General features: G+C 52.0%; 1 protein-coding gene across 2 annotated transcripts in view; it reads left to right on the top strand.

Annotated features, from left to right (window-relative positions):
- Positions 1 to 17,313, top strand: part of PRDM11 (PR domain 11) — a 45,553-nt gene extending 28,240 nt beyond the window's left edge. The window contains exons 5-7 of one of the 2 annotated variants that reach the window (XM_015569514.1): positions 9,297 to 9,484; positions 13,355 to 13,981; positions 15,075 to 17,313. In XM_015569514.1, the coding sequence (XP_015425000.1) occupies positions 9,297 to 9,484; positions 13,355 to 13,981; positions 15,075 to 17,239 (2,980 nt within the window). In that variant the 3' untranslated portion in view covers positions 17,240 to 17,313. The remainder of the gene's footprint in view (positions 1 to 9,296; positions 9,485 to 13,354; positions 13,982 to 15,074) is intronic. The other variant, XM_015569515.1, reaches the window with a different exon arrangement.
- The last annotated feature ends 6 nt before the right edge of the window (positions 17,314 to 17,319 follow it).

Genomic DNA, 17,319 nt, shown 5'->3' on the forward strand with positions numbered 1-17,319 from the left:
CCCGCACCCTCCGGCAGCCCGGCCCAGCCCCCCCCCCCCCTCCCCTCCTTCCCCACCAGTCCACCAGCTGTTACAGCACTTGGCCAGGGCTCGGTGGAATGGGGCCCTGGAAGGGAGGGGGCAGCACCACCTCAGCCCTGCCTGCTCCTTCTAACCCGGCCTCGCAGAACAGTGGCCCGATTCCAGGGGGATGGCTGCTGTCCCACCGAGAGAGACAGGGAGGCACTGCTCTTACTGTGCTGGCCCAAGAGAGACCCCAGGGCCCTGGGGAGGCATCCGGCCAGCGGCAAGATGAGTCTGTCTGTCCTCCCATCACCTCCGCTGGGAGTGGTTCTGAATTCAGCCCCTCAGGTACAGGTGTGCCTGTCAGCAGGGTCAGCCTGTATATTTTTATTCCTGCCACGGGAACCAGCTTATAACCTGATCGCAAGAAAGCCGAGGCCTGTATGTGCCGGGGCTGGGCCCCTCCCTGTGACTGGCCGGCTGGCTGGCTGACGGTCCCTGTGTGCCATCAGACTCCTGGCAGGAGGGGTATGTCTGTCCGGGTAGCCTGCCTGGAGTGGCCCAGGGGGGCGTCGGGGCTGGTTGCAGAGGTAGATGTCCTGCTGGGCACTTTCTGGGCTTGTCTGTTCTGGCGCCATCCCTTGCCTCCCTTCTCCAGCTTGTCAATATTCCCCTCCCCGCTCCCCGCCCCGCGTGACTGAAAGTTGCAGATTCCAGCAAGGCCACAAGGTGGCCCCAAACAATTCAGAAATGGCCTCATGGAGGCGGGGACTCAGAGCGGCATCTAGTACCTTGTGGCAAGCAAGGGTCCCTGTCATCTTTGCCAAGCACCTTTGCGTCTGTTCTCTGTGTAGTCTTCTTCACAGCCCTGCTAGGCGGGCAAGTGGTTGAGGAGATAAACAAGAGGAGTGGTTCTCTTTGCTTTGCAGAAACTGAGTCACAGAGAGATGGAGAGGGCGATGAGGCTGACATGCTGTCAGTGACGCTGGGGTCGCCAAGTCCCCTGACCTGGGCTCTCTCGCACTAGACTCGCTGTTCCTGTGAAAGAAAGGAGACCGGGCCCTGCTCATGCTCATTCCTCTCCTCAGGAGCCCCTGCCCGCTTACCTCAGGGCTCTGGGGAGCAGGTGTTTTTCTGTGGGTGGGCAGGCAGTGGGCATGGGCCGAGCTAGGCTGGGTGGTGACAGGGGAGGGGGATGCTAAGGTAACTTGGGGGGTGGGTCCAAGCCCAGGGCTGCCCCCTTTCTCCCTGATGTAATTGTTTGCCCTTGTTTGTTTCTATTCCCCAAGATGATGAAGATGAGGAGACACCCGGGCCCTCAAGGCAGGCTATGCGGGCGTCCCTGCCGCAGTCACGGGAAGAAGAGGCCCGTCTGGCCAGGCCCACCCTGCTCCGCTCCTCCTCCTCCTCAGACCAATCTGAGACCGTGGGCCCTAAGCCAGAGACCCTGCCCCGGCCCTCGCCCCAGGCCCAGGCCTCCTGCAGGACCCCTCGGCCACACCCCAGCCCGCCCAGAACGGGCCTTGACTGGCAGCTCCTCCACGCCCACGCCCAGCAGACTGAGATGTTCCAGCAATTCTGCCAGGACCTGGTGACCGTGCACAAGGACATGGCCAACAGCATGCACGTCATCAGCCAGGCCATGGCCGAGCTGACCAGTCGCGTCAGTCAGATGTGCCAGACGCTGACAGAGATCCGGGATACGGTTCAGGCATCTCAGCGGGGACCGGACGAAGCAGCGCCCACAGGCTCTGCACTCCAGGCCGAGGCTTCCCGGCTGGAGCCCCCACAGGCTCCCCCAGCACCCACCCCTGCACGGACTACCAGGTCTCGGAAGAGAAAGCACAATTTCTAACCTGGCCAGTCTGCATTAAGAGGAAGAGAAATGGAGAAAGGGTGTCTGGCCTTGAGACAGGAGCCGGTCTCTTATGTCCAGGTCTGATGACCCTTGTAGGATTTGGGGGGATGTCATCTCCTCCCCGAGGGCAGGTTGGCACCCTATGCTCTGACCGAGCATGTACGCAGCCTCCTCTCTCATCTCTGGCAGATGCTCAAGATGCAGGAAAAGCTCCCTGCTTGATGCTTGCTTGGCCTGGAGGGCAGCCTCCTCTTGGTCTGCGCCTCACGGCAGCAGGCCTGCAGGGAAGGGGGAACAAACGTGGGGAGCATCTGAATGGAACCCCACTTTCCATCCTCAGGGCTGGGTCAGCCTCCCAGGCCCTGATTCTGCTGCTTTCAAAGGAAGCGAGGCCTGAGGATGGGCGGGTGGGGCCCAGCCCTTCCAGGAGGGGTCTGTCCTCCCTCCCCCAGGGCTCTGACCCTGGTGGGTGGCGCCCCTGCCTTGGCCTTCGCTTGCCCTCCTGTGTGCGTGTGCTCAGCTGCTGTGCTTGCCGTTTGTGGAGTGGGGAGCAGGGGGTGGCGTCGGGAAGAAGATGACCTGGCGTTCGTAGGGAGAGCACTGGATGCTTCTCCCACGCCTGCAGGTGTGCGCTCTCGGGGTTCTCAGGGCAGCCGAGAGGCGGCCCGGTTGGGTATTATTATCCTCACGATTGCCATCATCATCCGCATTTCATAGACGACAAATGACACAGCAGTTGGTGGCGGGCAGGACCGGAAGCCAGGTCTGTGGATGTTCCCAGCTCCTCTGTCGGGGGCCAGATCTGGATGAGAGAGGTGTTGCTTTTTGCCTGCCCCTGCCTCAGCTCTCCTGGGTGTGAGTGGAAGGCGGGTGGCAGCAGCATTTAGGAGGTGAGTCTACTCACCTCGCCAGTGGCCAGGGGGTCGGGGGGAGCGGGGGCAAGTCTCGGGATCCAGAAGGAAACCCCTCCTCTGGCTTCTAAAAGTACCCAAAGCCCAAAGCTCAGAAGAGCTCCTGTCTGTTCCAGGTGCCAGCATGCCTTGCCTCTGCTTGCTTGGGCTGCATACGCATCAGTTACACATATCTGTAGCTTCATGTTTTGTTTTGGAGTCTGGGGAGAGAGCCAAGGTCTTAGAGTTAGGAAGGGACATGGAGGGTGGCAGATGCAAGCTTAGCTCTGACATGGGTGCAACTCGGCTCTGTGTCCTCTTTGCTCCTTGGCCTAAGACTGACCCTGGCAGAAACTCTCAGATCCCAGCCCTTCACCCTCCCATGCCTGCCCGCTAGAGCCATAGTGGGCTGGGAGGACTGCCATGCCCAGTGCCTGCCGGGCCGTTCCTGGAGTGCTGCTTCTACTCCCAGGCCACGCTTTGTCCCTTGTAGGGAGAATGGAGGGCAAGTGCAGTGTCCTCGAGGCCTCAGCTCCATCTCCCCGTTCTCTGGTTCAGTTGGGGTCCCTGCTTCCCCAAACTGAACACTCCCTTGTGACGGCCCAGTGGCTTGATTATTGCCTGGCATTGCCCTGCCCTCCGATGCTGGAATCAAAGATTGCCTTCCCGAGTATTTTTGTTAAGATGGCAATAAAAAGAAATTGATCTCACACTTGGAACACACCCAGGCTCCAGGATCTTTCTTTGGTGTGTATTCTCTTTCTTCGCTTCCTGTGAAAACCTCCAGGCCCCCAAAGCAGGGGTTAGATGACCACGGGAAAGCCTGCTGGCGAGAAGGCCCAGGTGCCCCTGGCATTTCCCAGGTCCCACTGCTCTCAGGTGCCCCATATCCACAACCACGCAAGGCCCTTGGAGGAAAGGAAAGGAACGGAAGGGCTGAAGGAGGAAACTGTTCAGCTACATTTAATTTCTACGCACATCAAAAGTGAGATGTTGCTAAATGAATTTTACCATTCGTTCCCCAAAAGTAAGTTAGTGGTTCTGGAAAAACACCATTTCTAGACAGAGACTCCAGAAGGGTCAGGGGCTGTCCATTTGCCCTGGAGCCCAGGCACCATCCTAAGGCTGAGCTCTGTTTGGATACCTCCCCGTTCATCCCAGATCTGTCTGTCACAGGCAAGGCTCTGCCCACCCAAATCTGAGGCTCCTCAAAGGAGCGATTTGGCTTCCTCCGGCTCCTCTTTGGGACCTCCTCAGCAGGACAGGGGCCTCCGGACATGTATTGCCTTGGCCTAGTGCCAATGGCACAGAAAATCCCCAGGTCCTGACCAAGGATGCATCCCCTTTCTGGAAGGTTCCATTGGAATCTAGGCCATTCTTTGCCATTCTTGGCCAAAATGCATGGCCATGAAATCAAATAACCTGATTTCCAGGGGATGCAAAGATGCTGTGAAAGTTGCCTGGGTCTTTCCCACCAAGGTCAAGGCACTAAGTAGTGACAGGCACCTCTCCCTCTGGACCTGAGGAGGGAAAGGGTCCAGTTGGAGGCAAAGGGGACAGAGATTAAAAGACGGGTCAACTTTCGATGGATACTTTTCCAGTTTCTTTTTCTTGGCTTCAGAGGGGACTGTGGGACTAGCCTGTCAAAACAGGGAAGTGAAATGGAAATGAGTGGGCAGTCAATTTCAGCTTCTAAGAGTCCAAGGCTTCCAGCCATGCCAAAGGCTGGCTGGGTGGTGTTTTGTCAGAGGCCGAGTGACCATCTGGTGGGTGGATGTGTGATCCAAAGACCCTCCCGGCCCAGAGACCTAAGTGCATGTAGGAGCACAGAGTCCGACCTCTCCTTGGATATTCGTTTCCCATTTCTGCCTCCGTGACCAGTGCAGCTTCTTCGCCATTGGAGACATACCCACTGAGCCCTCGCCTGTCCCTTCCAACACAGTGGGTGCCCTGTGGGTTATTTTCTCTCTTGAGTTAGAACTAGTAGTTTCCTGACCCAGCTAGAAAATTTAGTGCCCTTGATAAAACACAGCAAGTGAGGTCTGAGAAGTGTGGACTTAGTGCCCATCTATCCTGTACCCAAAGTCAGCGAGGAGGTTGGAATACAAACAATCCATTCTCATCATGAAAGGTTTAGTCCAGAACACCGCCCCCCCCCCAATACCACCCACCCCCTCGATTGCTTCTAAGGTCCCCAATTGGTTGTCTTTGATTGGAAAGCTATCAAATGAGCACTGACATCTGCAGAGCAGTCTGTTAGGCATTTCCCACCCCCTCCTGACATACTCTGTGCCTTCTTTCCAATAAGGTCTAAGTGACCTGGAGACTCAACAAATAGATTTTCACTCCCTGGAGGGTTCTCACTCACCTGTGGCCATGAAATGGGACGGGCAAGGTTCTTCATAAAGGGGTGGTCGTGTGGGGACAGGAGGGTTCTGGGAGTGGATCAAGCCATCGGGTGTTACTGTGAAATACAAGGGTGAGACCTGATTGAGGTACAGTGATTGATGTTGAGACTTAGCTGGTTCCACTTAGCTTGACCTCAGAAATCATGTAGCATAAACATCTCAGGGGAATGCGTTGTTATGATTCACTAAGAGTTGTTATCCTATATAATAAAGAGCTTATACGCTAATTAGACTGAAGAGCAGAACGACTGTCCGGATGACCTTCCGGATGAAGCCGGGGCTGTGAGGGGCTGCAAGGTCCAAGCCCCTTGCACGAATTGTGTGCATCGGGCCTCTGGTATATATATCATATTTCAAATGCTGAGTTTCAAAACAACCAAATGCAACCAGATGCTGAACAAATTCTGATCTGTCTTTGAAGCCACATTGTGATGGATACAAAGATTTGGGTTTCTCTTCCTAAATATTGATTTCTTGTTGGGTAGGAGAACACCAGGAGGTAGAAAGAGAAATTGACTTGAATTTTTCTAAGTGTTTTGACTTCAGAAGTTGCTCTTTACAAGAAATCCCTGAAACTTAGGTGGCCTTCATCTCTTTTTCTCTTAAAGTTGGGTGCAAGGAAAAATAATTCCAGTCTTTAGAGCTTGATGGCTATTTAGAAACTGAAAAAAGAGACTGTATTCTTTCCTTGTGCTCTGTGATGCAAGTGATTCCTGTGAGGAAAAAGGTGAATGAATGGTTTGCCTTCTCTTTCTGGAAGGAGGAAAATTTGGGTCTGCCTCAGTTCTGTTCCATGCTAACCGCAAGGCTGATTAATTTTGGATGTCAAATTCAAGACTCATGTTAAGTTGGGGACTGGGAAATATTTTGCATACTCAGAAGACATCTCAGATATGGAGAAAAGTAGACTTCTGCAATTGGAGAGTTGAGACTGGGAAGGATGAATCTGGAGAAATTTCTCTTTTCCCTGAGATCTTTGTTAATAATGACATGGCTGAGTGTCACGGAGTTCATGGTGTTGTCTCCACAGTTCAGGGAGACCCACGCTCCCTGAATGGATGTTGATGAGAACACAGATGCGTTAAGGCTAAGATCCTAGACAAAAGCAAGTTCTGGGATCTAAGCGCCATAAATCCTGCACGCTCCAGGTGGAGCTCTGACTCACTTCTCTCAAATGGGTGAGGAAGCCAAAGCTGGTGCCCTCTTCTCCGCCCTCCTGGAGTCTGTGTGACATCCTTTTGCCACAGTGGGTTGGTTCCTGGACCTGAGTGGTCCCCCTCATCAGGTCACGGCGTCTTCCAGGGCTGAGCAGAGCAGAGCAGAGTGCTCAGGGGACTGTCCAGATGGGAAGGGGCTGGATGGACTCAAAGGGTGCTATGCCCGGACATCGTGAATGTAGATGCGCAATGCTGCTGGCGCCACAATTGCCACCCCTGCCACCCACACTGGCATCAGCATTCTTGTACATCATCTCTGTTTTTAGGGGGTGGGAGTGGGAGTAACTAATAATAGCTTACTAAGGAAGACTTGGGAAGTACAGAAAATTACAAAGAAGTAGATCCACCTATAATGGAGAATCACCCTTAAAACTTTGGTATATTTCCTTCAGGTTTACTGGGGCTTGTTTTCAAAGCATGCTGGAACCATCGAGTAAATAGCTTTCAGACCTACTTATTGCTCACTCTCCATTGTCTGAGGACCATTTCCCGTGTCATAAAAGACCCTTCGAAAACATTTCTCTCCAGATGAGTAACATTCCATTATATGAATACACCATGGTTTATTAAGTCATTTCTCTAGGATTAGACATTTGGATATTTTTGCTTTTGCACTATAATAAACAGTACATAGACAGCGTGGTGGGATGCAGTTTGCTTATTTGGTCTACATGTTACTGTTCTTGTTTTTTAATTTTTCAAGAATTTTGACGAAATCCACATAAGTGTACAGTTCATTGTCATTAAGCTCATTCCCATTATTGTGCAACCATCACCACCATCCATCCCCAGAGCTCTTTTCATCTTCCCAGGCAGAAACTTTATACCCATTCAACACTACGCCGCAAGCCCTTGCTCCCTAGCTCCCAGCAACCATCATTCTACTTTCTGCCTCTGTGAATTTGACCATTCATATGAACGGAATCATACAGTATTTGCTGTTTTGAGACCGGCTTATTTCACTTAGCACAGTGGTTCTCAACCTTCCTAATGCCGCGACCCTTTAATACAGTTCCTCATGTTGTGGTGACCCCCAATTTCATTGCTACAAATTGAACATAATTAAAGCATAGTAATTAATCACAAAACAATATGTAATTATATATGTGTTTTCTGATGGTCTTAGGCGACCCCTGTGAAAGGGTCTCAACCCCAGGTTGAGAACCGCTGACTTAGCGTGTGCCATCAAGGTTCACTCATGTAGCATATGTCAGAATCTCCTTCCTTTTTATAGCTGAATAATATTTCATGTGTGTATATAACACACTTTTTAATTCATCCATTAATGGACACCTGGGCTGCTTCTACCTTTTGACTATTGTGAATAGCGCTGCTGTGAACATGGGGGTACACATTCTAGTTGAGTCCATATTGTCAGTTGTTTCCCAAAGGGTTGTGCCAGTTTCTTCACCACCATCAGTATAGAGACACTTTTCTTGCCACCTTTACCAATACAGATATTATCATTAAGAAATAAAATGTGTACTTCCCTGGACAGCGTTGCTAATGGTTGGAGCGTTGGCCTGTGCACCAAAGAGTCCCAGTCAAGGGCACGTACCTGAGTTGCAGGTTCATTCCCCGGCCCCAGTCAGGATGCATGTGGGAGTCAACCAATCCATGTGTCTCTCTCACATTAATGTCCCTGTCCCTATCCCTGTCCCTCTCCCTCTCCCTTCCCCTCTCCCTCTCTCTCTCTCCCTCTCCCTCTGTCCCTTCAACTCTAAAAGAAATGGAAGAATATCCTCGGGTGAGGATTAATGAAACAAAAATCTGTGCCAATGAGACAATGTGCTACTTTGCATTTCTTATTACTGATGCTGAATATTTTTCATGCATTCGTTTTCCATTTGGATTTTTCTGTGAATTATTGTTTCTTGGATTGCCCCAAATGTAATTCTTTGGATCATGTCAGTTAGACAGACTTTGGTTTCTTCCCTGGCTGTTGAGACAAATCATCATAACCTAAGGGAAAAACATTTATTTTTGACTACAAATTTCCTAGATGCTGGTGTAACCCAGAACCCTCAAACTCCAAATAATTTCCTCTTGCCCTTTTGGTCTGTACATGTCCACCTCTCTGCAGATGTGTCATCTCACCTTCTGGAGATGAGTGAGGTCTCAGGTTGGCTGTTAGGACTGTCATTTCAGGGAGGATGGGTGAGGACCATAGATTCTGAGGGTTTGGCAGAGCTTTAAAGGTTACCTGGGCTTGCTGACTGGGTGCTTTACCTGTCCACATAGGAGCCATGAGTTCTCCTGGGAATAGACCTCACAGCTCCATCTCCCATTTATTAGCTGTTCGACCTTAGGCAAGTCACTTAGCCTCTCTGAGCCTCAGTTTCCTTACCTTAAAATAACTTCAGTTAGCCAGTGGTTGCTAGCCTGTCCTTACCTTCCTCTTCTGTCCCCACTTAACCCCCCTCCCCAATTTTAACGATTTTGACCTTTAGCATTTAGTAATTGATCTCTTGGGCACCCTTGTCTCATGAGTTATTTCTGCTAGATTTTGTGAAATATGGAAAACTGTCCAAGGACCCACTCTGGGGACCCCCTGTGGTTAAAAGTTAGTGAAAAGTAGGTGATCTGTCAGTTTTTCAATCACGTTTTTACCCGGTGTTGGATCTTATATTTAGAAGAACCTGGGATGAAGGCAGGGTAGGTGTCATGTCCAGTCTCAGAAAACAGATATTTTAAAGTTTCAGAGACTTGCTCAAGGTCACATAAAACAGTGAAATCGAGACAAGGGATGGACTCTAGCTGGCATGCCTTTCCTCGGGAGGGCAGCTGCCCTGTAGGCTTTTGCGAAAGTCCACATGTTGGTGGACTTCTAACCATTGTCATTGCCCAACACCATGCCCAACACCAGCAGGCACTCACAAGGAGAGGCTCATGCATTCTTGCCTGTCCTCCTCACCCCCAGGTACGTGGTCATCTCCAGGGAGGAGAGGGAGCAGAACCTGCTGGCGTTTCAGCACAGCGAGCACATCTACTTCCGGGCCTGCCGGGACATCCGGCCTGGGGAGTGGCTGCGGGTCTGGTACAGTGAGGACTATATGAAGCGCCTGCACAGCATGTCCCAGGAAACCATCCATCGCAATCTGACCAGAGGTGAGTGCCCACCCTCTAGGTGAGGGCCATGCCCGTGCCACCAAGCCCCATGGGAGGCCAGGAATGCTTCTCTAGAAGCGTCCTAAGAAAACCGATGGGAAATAACAGTTCACCAGCAATGGGGAGACCCAGAGGACAAACAGGTGGTCCAGGTCTGAGCAGCAGCTCTGGGCAGGGTTGTGGGTACCACGTATCCTTCATGAGAAACCGTCTCAGAAACCCTATTACATGTGAATGTCTTATTATACATTTCAGAGTATCATGGAGAGAGGCAAGTCTCCAAAGCCAAGCACATAGATTTATGTCAAAAGCAATCCTATTTCCCCCTCAAAGTGATGGAAAGATGTTATAAACTGCCACTGCTGCAATAATAACGTAACATTTACTAAGGACTTGATATGTGCTAAGCATGTGTTCCATCATGTCCCATGAAATCAGGACAACAGGAGCACCTACCTGAACCTGTACTGAGAGAATTAGTTGGTTAGAACACATTTAGAACAATGTCTACCTTGACCATTGTAAGCCCTCAGTTGGAGACTTTTAAAACTAATGATTCATGTGGATTAGTATCTCCATCTTACAAATGGCAAAACTGAGCATCAAATAAATATAGCGACTCACCCAGGGTCGTATGGCTAGGAAGGGCAGAGCTGGGTTTCTAACTCTATCTGTTAGAGTCGAGGCTCTGAGCCCTAACCTATGATGCTATATAAACTGCCAGGCAAAACTAGGTACCCCCCAACCCCCTGCTGCCTCCTGGTCTCATTCCCAGAGGTCCTAACGCTATGTTGTGAAAGAACGGTATCTATTAGAACAAGAAGGTTGGAGGGAGGTGACCTTAGGTGTGGATGGTGGCCTGGTGGGTGAGATGTCCATCCGGGCTCCGTTTAAATGAGTCATTTGAAAATCACTTAAAATACTCCCAGTCCCTAGCCCTTTGCCTCTTTACTCCACCCTCAGCTTGGCCAGGGCAAACTGGTGAGTCCAGGTTCTTCTTTTCATGGGACCTCCTTACACTAAAACCATACCTTCAAAGACCCAGAGTCCTTTTGGTCCCAGGAACCAAGGCTCTCCCCAGACCCCACTATATCATATTCCTGACCAACCTACTTTTTGGAAATAAAGCTCCATTTGGAACATGAGTAGAGAACATGAGAGGGGGTAGGACTGGCCCACTGAAATTAAGCTACCTTTAAAAACAAAACACAGCAAAGCAGACTGTGGACATTGAGTGCCCAGCGGCTGCCTGACTTGGTAAAAGGTATCTGGTGATTGGATGGGAGTGAGAAGAGACCCAGTAGACATACTCATCTCTTGTCTTCTTCGGATCCAGGGGTTGGGCACATGCTGATTTCAGCTGGTAAGGCATTTTTCCACAATGAGATCGCCATGATTTCCATTTGACCTCTGGAGGTGCCTCGTGTAAAAGCATCTGATACATAGTAGGTGCTCAATCTTTGTTGAATGGATAAAAGAAGAAACGAAGGAAGACAACCAAGAAGTCTCCAAAAGAATCATACCACCAAAGAGGAGGAAATCAAGAGAAGTCATGTCTGAGGACACAGGTTCCATCCTTTGGCCATAATCTTTTTGAATTCTTCTGGATTTGTCATGTCCCTTTCCCCCAGGTCTTCTCCAAAGCACTTCAAGCTGCATCATCCTCAGAGAGCCCCGAGCCCCCAGGGGAATGCTCAGAGGAGGGAGTGAGCTTTCAGGGGTGGTTCAAGGAGCCTGGCAGGCAGACTGGACATGAGATGCACCTGGACATGTGGAGATACAGTAGGAGGGAATGTCTATTCCTGGCCAGGCTGAGAAGTAGGAAACGGGAAGGAAACTGAAAGCCACGGTGAGGCAGGGCCAAGGCAGGAGGTAGGTCCTGAAGTCCTTGTGAGCAGTTGTGGATCTCAGTGGCCTTTAGATGTTGTGTCTCTGTAACCTGTAGCGTTGGCAGACACTGGAAATGGGTAGCGGTGTCTTAGATCTGTATGCAAGTCCTGCTCTGGAACGGGGAGCCCCATGCTCAGTCCCTTAAGGTCTTACTTGGAAGGAGGCCTCTTTGTAATTGGAGGCTGGAGCCCTGATAAAGGCCAGAGCAGGAATTATTTGTCCTTATCAAATAGGGACATTAGTTGGTGCCAAGAACTGCTTCCTGAAGCACGTAGAAAAGCTTTCTTGTGGTTATCTTTTAAGAATAGGAGCATCTAATGTATGTATTTAAAGAATTCATGTTGTTTGATCAACTTTGCGTCATTGATTTGAGTCATGGTGTTTTCCCATGTTTTATGGTCGTGGTAGAATCCATTTCATGACGCTTAAAGGTCTTTTTTGACCCATAGAAGCCTTCAGTCCAAAGAGGCCTCCTGCTCATCTTAGCACATTTGAATGACCTTTCCTCTCAGCAGACTAGCATGAGGAATCCCTGGTGATGAGTAGTCTTGACCTCCAGGCGTCCTCAGCTGTTTGCTGCCTGCTCCGTCCACGAGAAACAGGAAGGGTGGCCTTGTCGTTTAGAGATTCTGAATGAGCAAGTGTCACATATAATCTGCACAAATATATTGCATTTTAAAAAACTTTTCTTCATCTTCACACTTTCTGTCCCCCAGCTGTTATAGAAATGCAGGCTGTGGGGAGCGCCTGAGAATCAGAAGCCTTGGACGTGAGATCATGCCCTAAGCATTTACATGAGGACAGAAAAGGAGCTTCCTGAATAGGTTACTTGCTTTTGTGCTGTTACCTGTAGGAAATCTGGAGTCACACGGGGGCCAGGGCACAGCACCCCATGCCGGCTGTGGGAAGCCGAGGCTTGGTCACAGCGTGGCTCTGGTTTGCACAGAGATCCTTTGGCCTTCCCTCCGAGGTCTTTCGAAAATGCAGCTCTCAGCAGCCGAATTACAACATATGAGCAGGTCAAGTCTCTGCTCAGTCACATCTCCCAGGGCCCGCCCCTGATCTAGTAAGCCTTTAGGATTTCCTAGCTCCACAGGCTGCTGTCAGGATTTTCTGAGGACTCCCCACTTAGCACTGTCCCCCCCGAGGCAGCATTCGTACTTCTGTAGCAGTTTATGGAACTGTGCCAGCCATTGTGAAAATCTGGCTAAAATAATTCATTGCTGGGGAGTTCACCAAGGATTTGTTAAGTCATTTACATGATAGGAAGAAAGAGAAAAGAAAGCATTGTTTGTATTGCCAGGGAAGGAAACAGCTATATTTTGAGGATGCTTTGGGTCAGCGTGGCCATGTTGTTCTTTACCTTGCTGGAGGCTGTCAGCTTGGAGCTGCAGCCACTGAAGGTGGCCCATCTTGCATTGTCTTCCTGCCTCAGCCAGCACGCTTTCTCACATACTGCTAGTTTTCCGACTACTGGGAGAAATGGAAAGGACAGTTGCTCTAGGTGGACTTTGCCCTAAGTGGGCTGACTTCAGTGTGTGAGGGAGGAGGAAGGAGTGGGACTCGGTATTTCGTGTGTACCTTTTACCAAGTCGAAGCAGCCGTCTTCTAATTGCTAGGACTGGACCAGACGCCTGGAGGAGTGGGGAATCCATCCTCACTTAGCTCTCAGGAATGTCACCACCCATTCATTTGACCGAGCAGGAGGCAAGTACCTTCCAACTACCTCCCGCCATAACATTTTTCTACATAAGACTCCATTGAAACTGTCTCTTTAAAGACTTCTCTGCTTTTTTGTGTTCTATGATCCCATGATCTACTGAGCCATCGCCTCTCCCTTTTTGTCACACCTGCCCCCACGAGGCCAGACCCAGAGGGATGTGTCAAACGACTTCCTAACTGAAGGCCTGCATTGTTTTCTGCCTGTTTCTCCACTTGGGGCTTTTCCCCACTTCCTCACACCCTGGTTTTCCTTCCTAGGAGAGAAGCGGTTACAGAGGGAGAAGTCTGAGCAGGCTCTGGATGACCTAGAGGACCTGAGGGGTCCTATTCACCTCCCTGTGTTGAAACAGGGCAAAAGTTCCTACAAGCGTGGTTTTGACGAGGGGGACGTGCACCCCCAGTCCAAGAAGAAGAAAATTGACCTCATTTTCAAGGATGTGTTGGAGGCCTCTCTGGAAACTGCAAAGGTGGAAGCCCGCCAGCTGGCCCTGAGCACCTCGCTGGTCATCAGGAAAGTCCCCAAATACCAGGGCGATGCCTACAGTCAGTGTGCAATGACCATGTCGCGTGGTGTGCAGAATGTCAGCCGGACCCAGGGGGAGGGGGACTGGAAAACCCCCCAAGGGGCTTCTACGGAGCCAGGCCCATTGGATGATGAAGAAGAGGAACCTTCGTCATTCAAGGCCGACAGTCCTGCCGAGGCCTCCCTTGCGTCCGACCCGCATGAGCTACCCACCACCTCCTTTTGTCCTAATTGTATTCGCCTAAAGAAGAAGGTTCGGGAACTCCAGGCAGAACTAGACATGCTTAAGTCTGGGAAGCTGCCCGAGCCCCCCGTATTGCCAGCACAGGTACTGGAGCTCCCAGAGTTCTCAGACCCTGCAGGTAAGTCGGTGTGGGTGAGATGGTGTCGGAGGGAAGAGCACACGGTGGGCAGCATGAGGGTGGCAGGTGCTCTGCAGGAGCCACCTTCTGGGAAACCTGAGGCGTGTGACTCGGAGGTGAGCTCTGGCCACAGCCCGCGCCCTCAAGTGCCCCCCTCTGACAGGTCACTTTGCAGCTCCTGTGCGTGCTCCGTGTCTTGCCCTGTATTCTCGTCAATAAAGGACATTCCGCTGCAGAAGGGGTGTGTGCTGTGTTCTTGAACCGTTGCCTTTCTCTGGTGGTCCTAGTGGTGTCTGACCCCCACAGCCCAACTTCTAAACCCCGTCTTTCTCTCTGCCCAGTCCTGTCTGGGAGAGCTCCTCGCTCTCCCGACCTCAGCCCAGGAGCTCACCTCATTCTTCTCTTCCCGACTTGCTGCTCTGCCACACGGTCCCATCTCCCTGCCTGGGGTCTTGGAAGCACCTGGGTCCTGGGCGTTCAGCTGCATGCTCCCGCCCTTCTCTGTGGCTGCCTGGATGTCTTGGAGCTGGTTGACAAGGAGGGTTTTCAGTACACATCTGCAGCTTAGAGTATTGACACAGCATTTTCTATTTGAACCACATCTCTTAGCTCAGAATGAGGTGCTTCAGATATTCAAAGCATGCATCTGTGCTCCGGTCCTGAAATAACTGGGGGCCATGCCAAAGCTGCCTCCATTTGAGGGTAGCACGCCACCCCTGACCACCTTAGTGGTGGGACAAAGGAGCCCCATGTCCTCGCTTGACTTAAGGGTGTTTGATATGCTTCTTCCTCTGGTCCTGCTGGTCAGTTGATACCAAACATGGAAGTTCCTTGAGTGCCCACTAGTGGAGGGCGAGGGCAGGAAGCCTGGAGCGTGGTGACCACCGTAGATAATCCACAAAGAGGGAAAGCCACACATGGATAGCCAGAGTGCTGCTAAATACATTCTGGCTGGGTTTCAGCTAGTTGTAGGAATTGGCTTATGTTTCACATGGTGTGGCACCTTCCTTTTGGGCAGTGCTTCCTGTTCATTTTAGAAACGTCTATGTTTCCCCCCACACGTGTAAAGGTTTCTTTCCCATTTGTCTTCCAGCCTCCGAGAGCATGGTCTCCGGCCCCGCCATCATGGAGGACGATGACCAGGAGGTCGATTCGGCAGATGAATCGGTCTCCAACGATATGATGACTGCCGCCGATGAGCCCTCCAAGATGTCGTCTGCCACCGGGCGCCGAATCCGGCGCTTTAAGCAGGAGTGGCTGAAGAAGTTCTGGTTCCTGCGGTACTCCCCAACCCTCAACGAGATGTGGTGCCACGTCTGCCGCCAGTACACGGTGCAGTCCTCCCGCACCTCGGCCTTCATCATCGGCTCCAAGCAGTTCAAGATCCACACCATCAAACTGCACAGCCAGAGCAACCTGCACAAGAAGTGCCTGCAGCTGTACAAGCTCCGCATGCACCCCGAGAAGACAGAGGAGATGTGCCGCAATATGACCCTGCTCTTCAACACAGCCTACCACCTGGCTCTTGAGGGCAGGCCCTACCTGGACTTCCGGCCCCTGGCTGAGCTGCTGAGGAAGTGCGAGCTCAAGGTGGTGGACCAGTACATGAATGAGGGAGACTGCCAGATCCTCATCCATCACATCGCCCGGGCACTGCGGGAAGACCTGGTGGAGCGCATCCGCCAGTCACCTTGCCTCAGCATCATCCTGGATGGGCAGAGCGATGACCTGCTGGCCGACACGGTGGCTGTCTACGTCCAATACACCAGCAGCGATGGCCCCCCGGCCACAGAGTTCCTGTCCCTGCAAGAACTGGGGTTCTCTAGCACAGAGAGCTATCTCCAGGCTCTTGATCGAGCCTTTTCTGCCTTGGGTATCCGGTTGCAGGATGAGAAGCCAACCGTTGGCTTGGGCATAGACGGGGCCAACATCACAGCCAGCCTGCGTGCCAGCATGTTCATGACAATCCGCAAGACGCTGCCCTGGCTGCTGTGCCTGCCCTTCATGGTGCACCGGCCCCACCTAGAAATCCTGGATGCCATCAGTGGGAAGGAGCTCCCCTGCCTGGAGGAGCTGGAGAACAACCTGAAGCAGCTGCTGAGTTTCTACCGGTACTCGCCGCGACTCATGTGCGAGCTGCGGTGCACGGCCTCTACCCTCTGTGAGGAGACGGAGTTCCTGGGCGACATCCGGGCCGTGAGGTGGATCATCGGCGAGCAGAATGTCCTCAACGCCCTCATCAAGGACTACCTGGAGGTGGTGGCCCACCTCAAGGACGTCAGCAGCCAGACCCAGCGGGCGGACGCCTCGGCCATCGCGCTGGCCCTGCTGCAGTTCCTCATGGACTACCAGTCCATGAAGCTCATCTACTTCCTCCTGGACGTGATCGCTGTGCTCTCACGCCTGGCCTACGTCTTTCAGGGCCAGTACCTCCTGGTGTCTCAGGTGGATGACAAGATCGAGGAGGCCATCCAGGAGATCAGCCGACTGGCCGATTGCCCCGGGGAATACCTGCAGGAGTTCGAGGAGAATTTCCGGGAGAGCTTCAATGGGATCGCCATGAAGAACCTCAGGGTGGCTGAAGCCAAGTTCCAGTCCATCAGGGAGAAGATCTGCCAGAAGACCCAAGTGATCCTGGCTCAGAGATTCGACTCGCGCAGCCGGATCTTTGTGAAGGCCTGCCAGGTGTTCGACCTCGCCGCCTGGCCCAGGAACAGCGAGGAGCTCCTGAGCTATGGCAAGGAGGATATGATTCAGATATTTGATCACCTGGAGGCTATCCCGACCTTCTCCCGAGACATCTGTCGGGAAGGGCTGGACCCCCGGGGGAGTCTGTTGATGGAGTGGCGAGAACTCAAGGCTGATTACTATACCAAAAATGGCTTCAAGGACCTGATCGGCCACATCTGCAAATACAGACAGAGGTTTCCGCTCTTGAACAAGATCATCCAGATCCTCAAGGTCCTCCCCACTTCCACCGCTTGCTGCGAGAAAGGCCGAAATGCCCTGCAGCGAGTTCGCAAGAACCACCGCTCCCGCCTGACCCTGGAGCAGCTCAGCGACCTGTTGACCATCGCAGTCAACGGCCCGCCCATTGCCAACTTTGACGCCAAGCGAGCCCTGGACAGCTGGTTTGAGGAGAAGTCTGGCAACACCTACTCCCTGTCCGCCGAGGTCCTCAGCCGGATGTCTGCGCTGGAACAGAAGCCGGTGCTGCAGGCCGTGGACCACGGAGCAGAGTTTTACCCGGACATTTAGGGAACCGGTGTCACAGAGGTCACTAAGCTGTTGAATATTTTTTTAATCTATACTCACAAGCTTTGATATATTATATAAAT

The sequence above is a fragment of the Myotis davidii genome, unplaced genomic scaffold, assembly GCF_000327345.1.
Source record: "Myotis davidii unplaced genomic scaffold, ASM32734v1 scaffold265, whole genome shotgun sequence".
Taxonomy (NCBI): Eukaryota; Metazoa; Chordata; class Mammalia; order Chiroptera; family Vespertilionidae; genus Myotis; species Myotis davidii.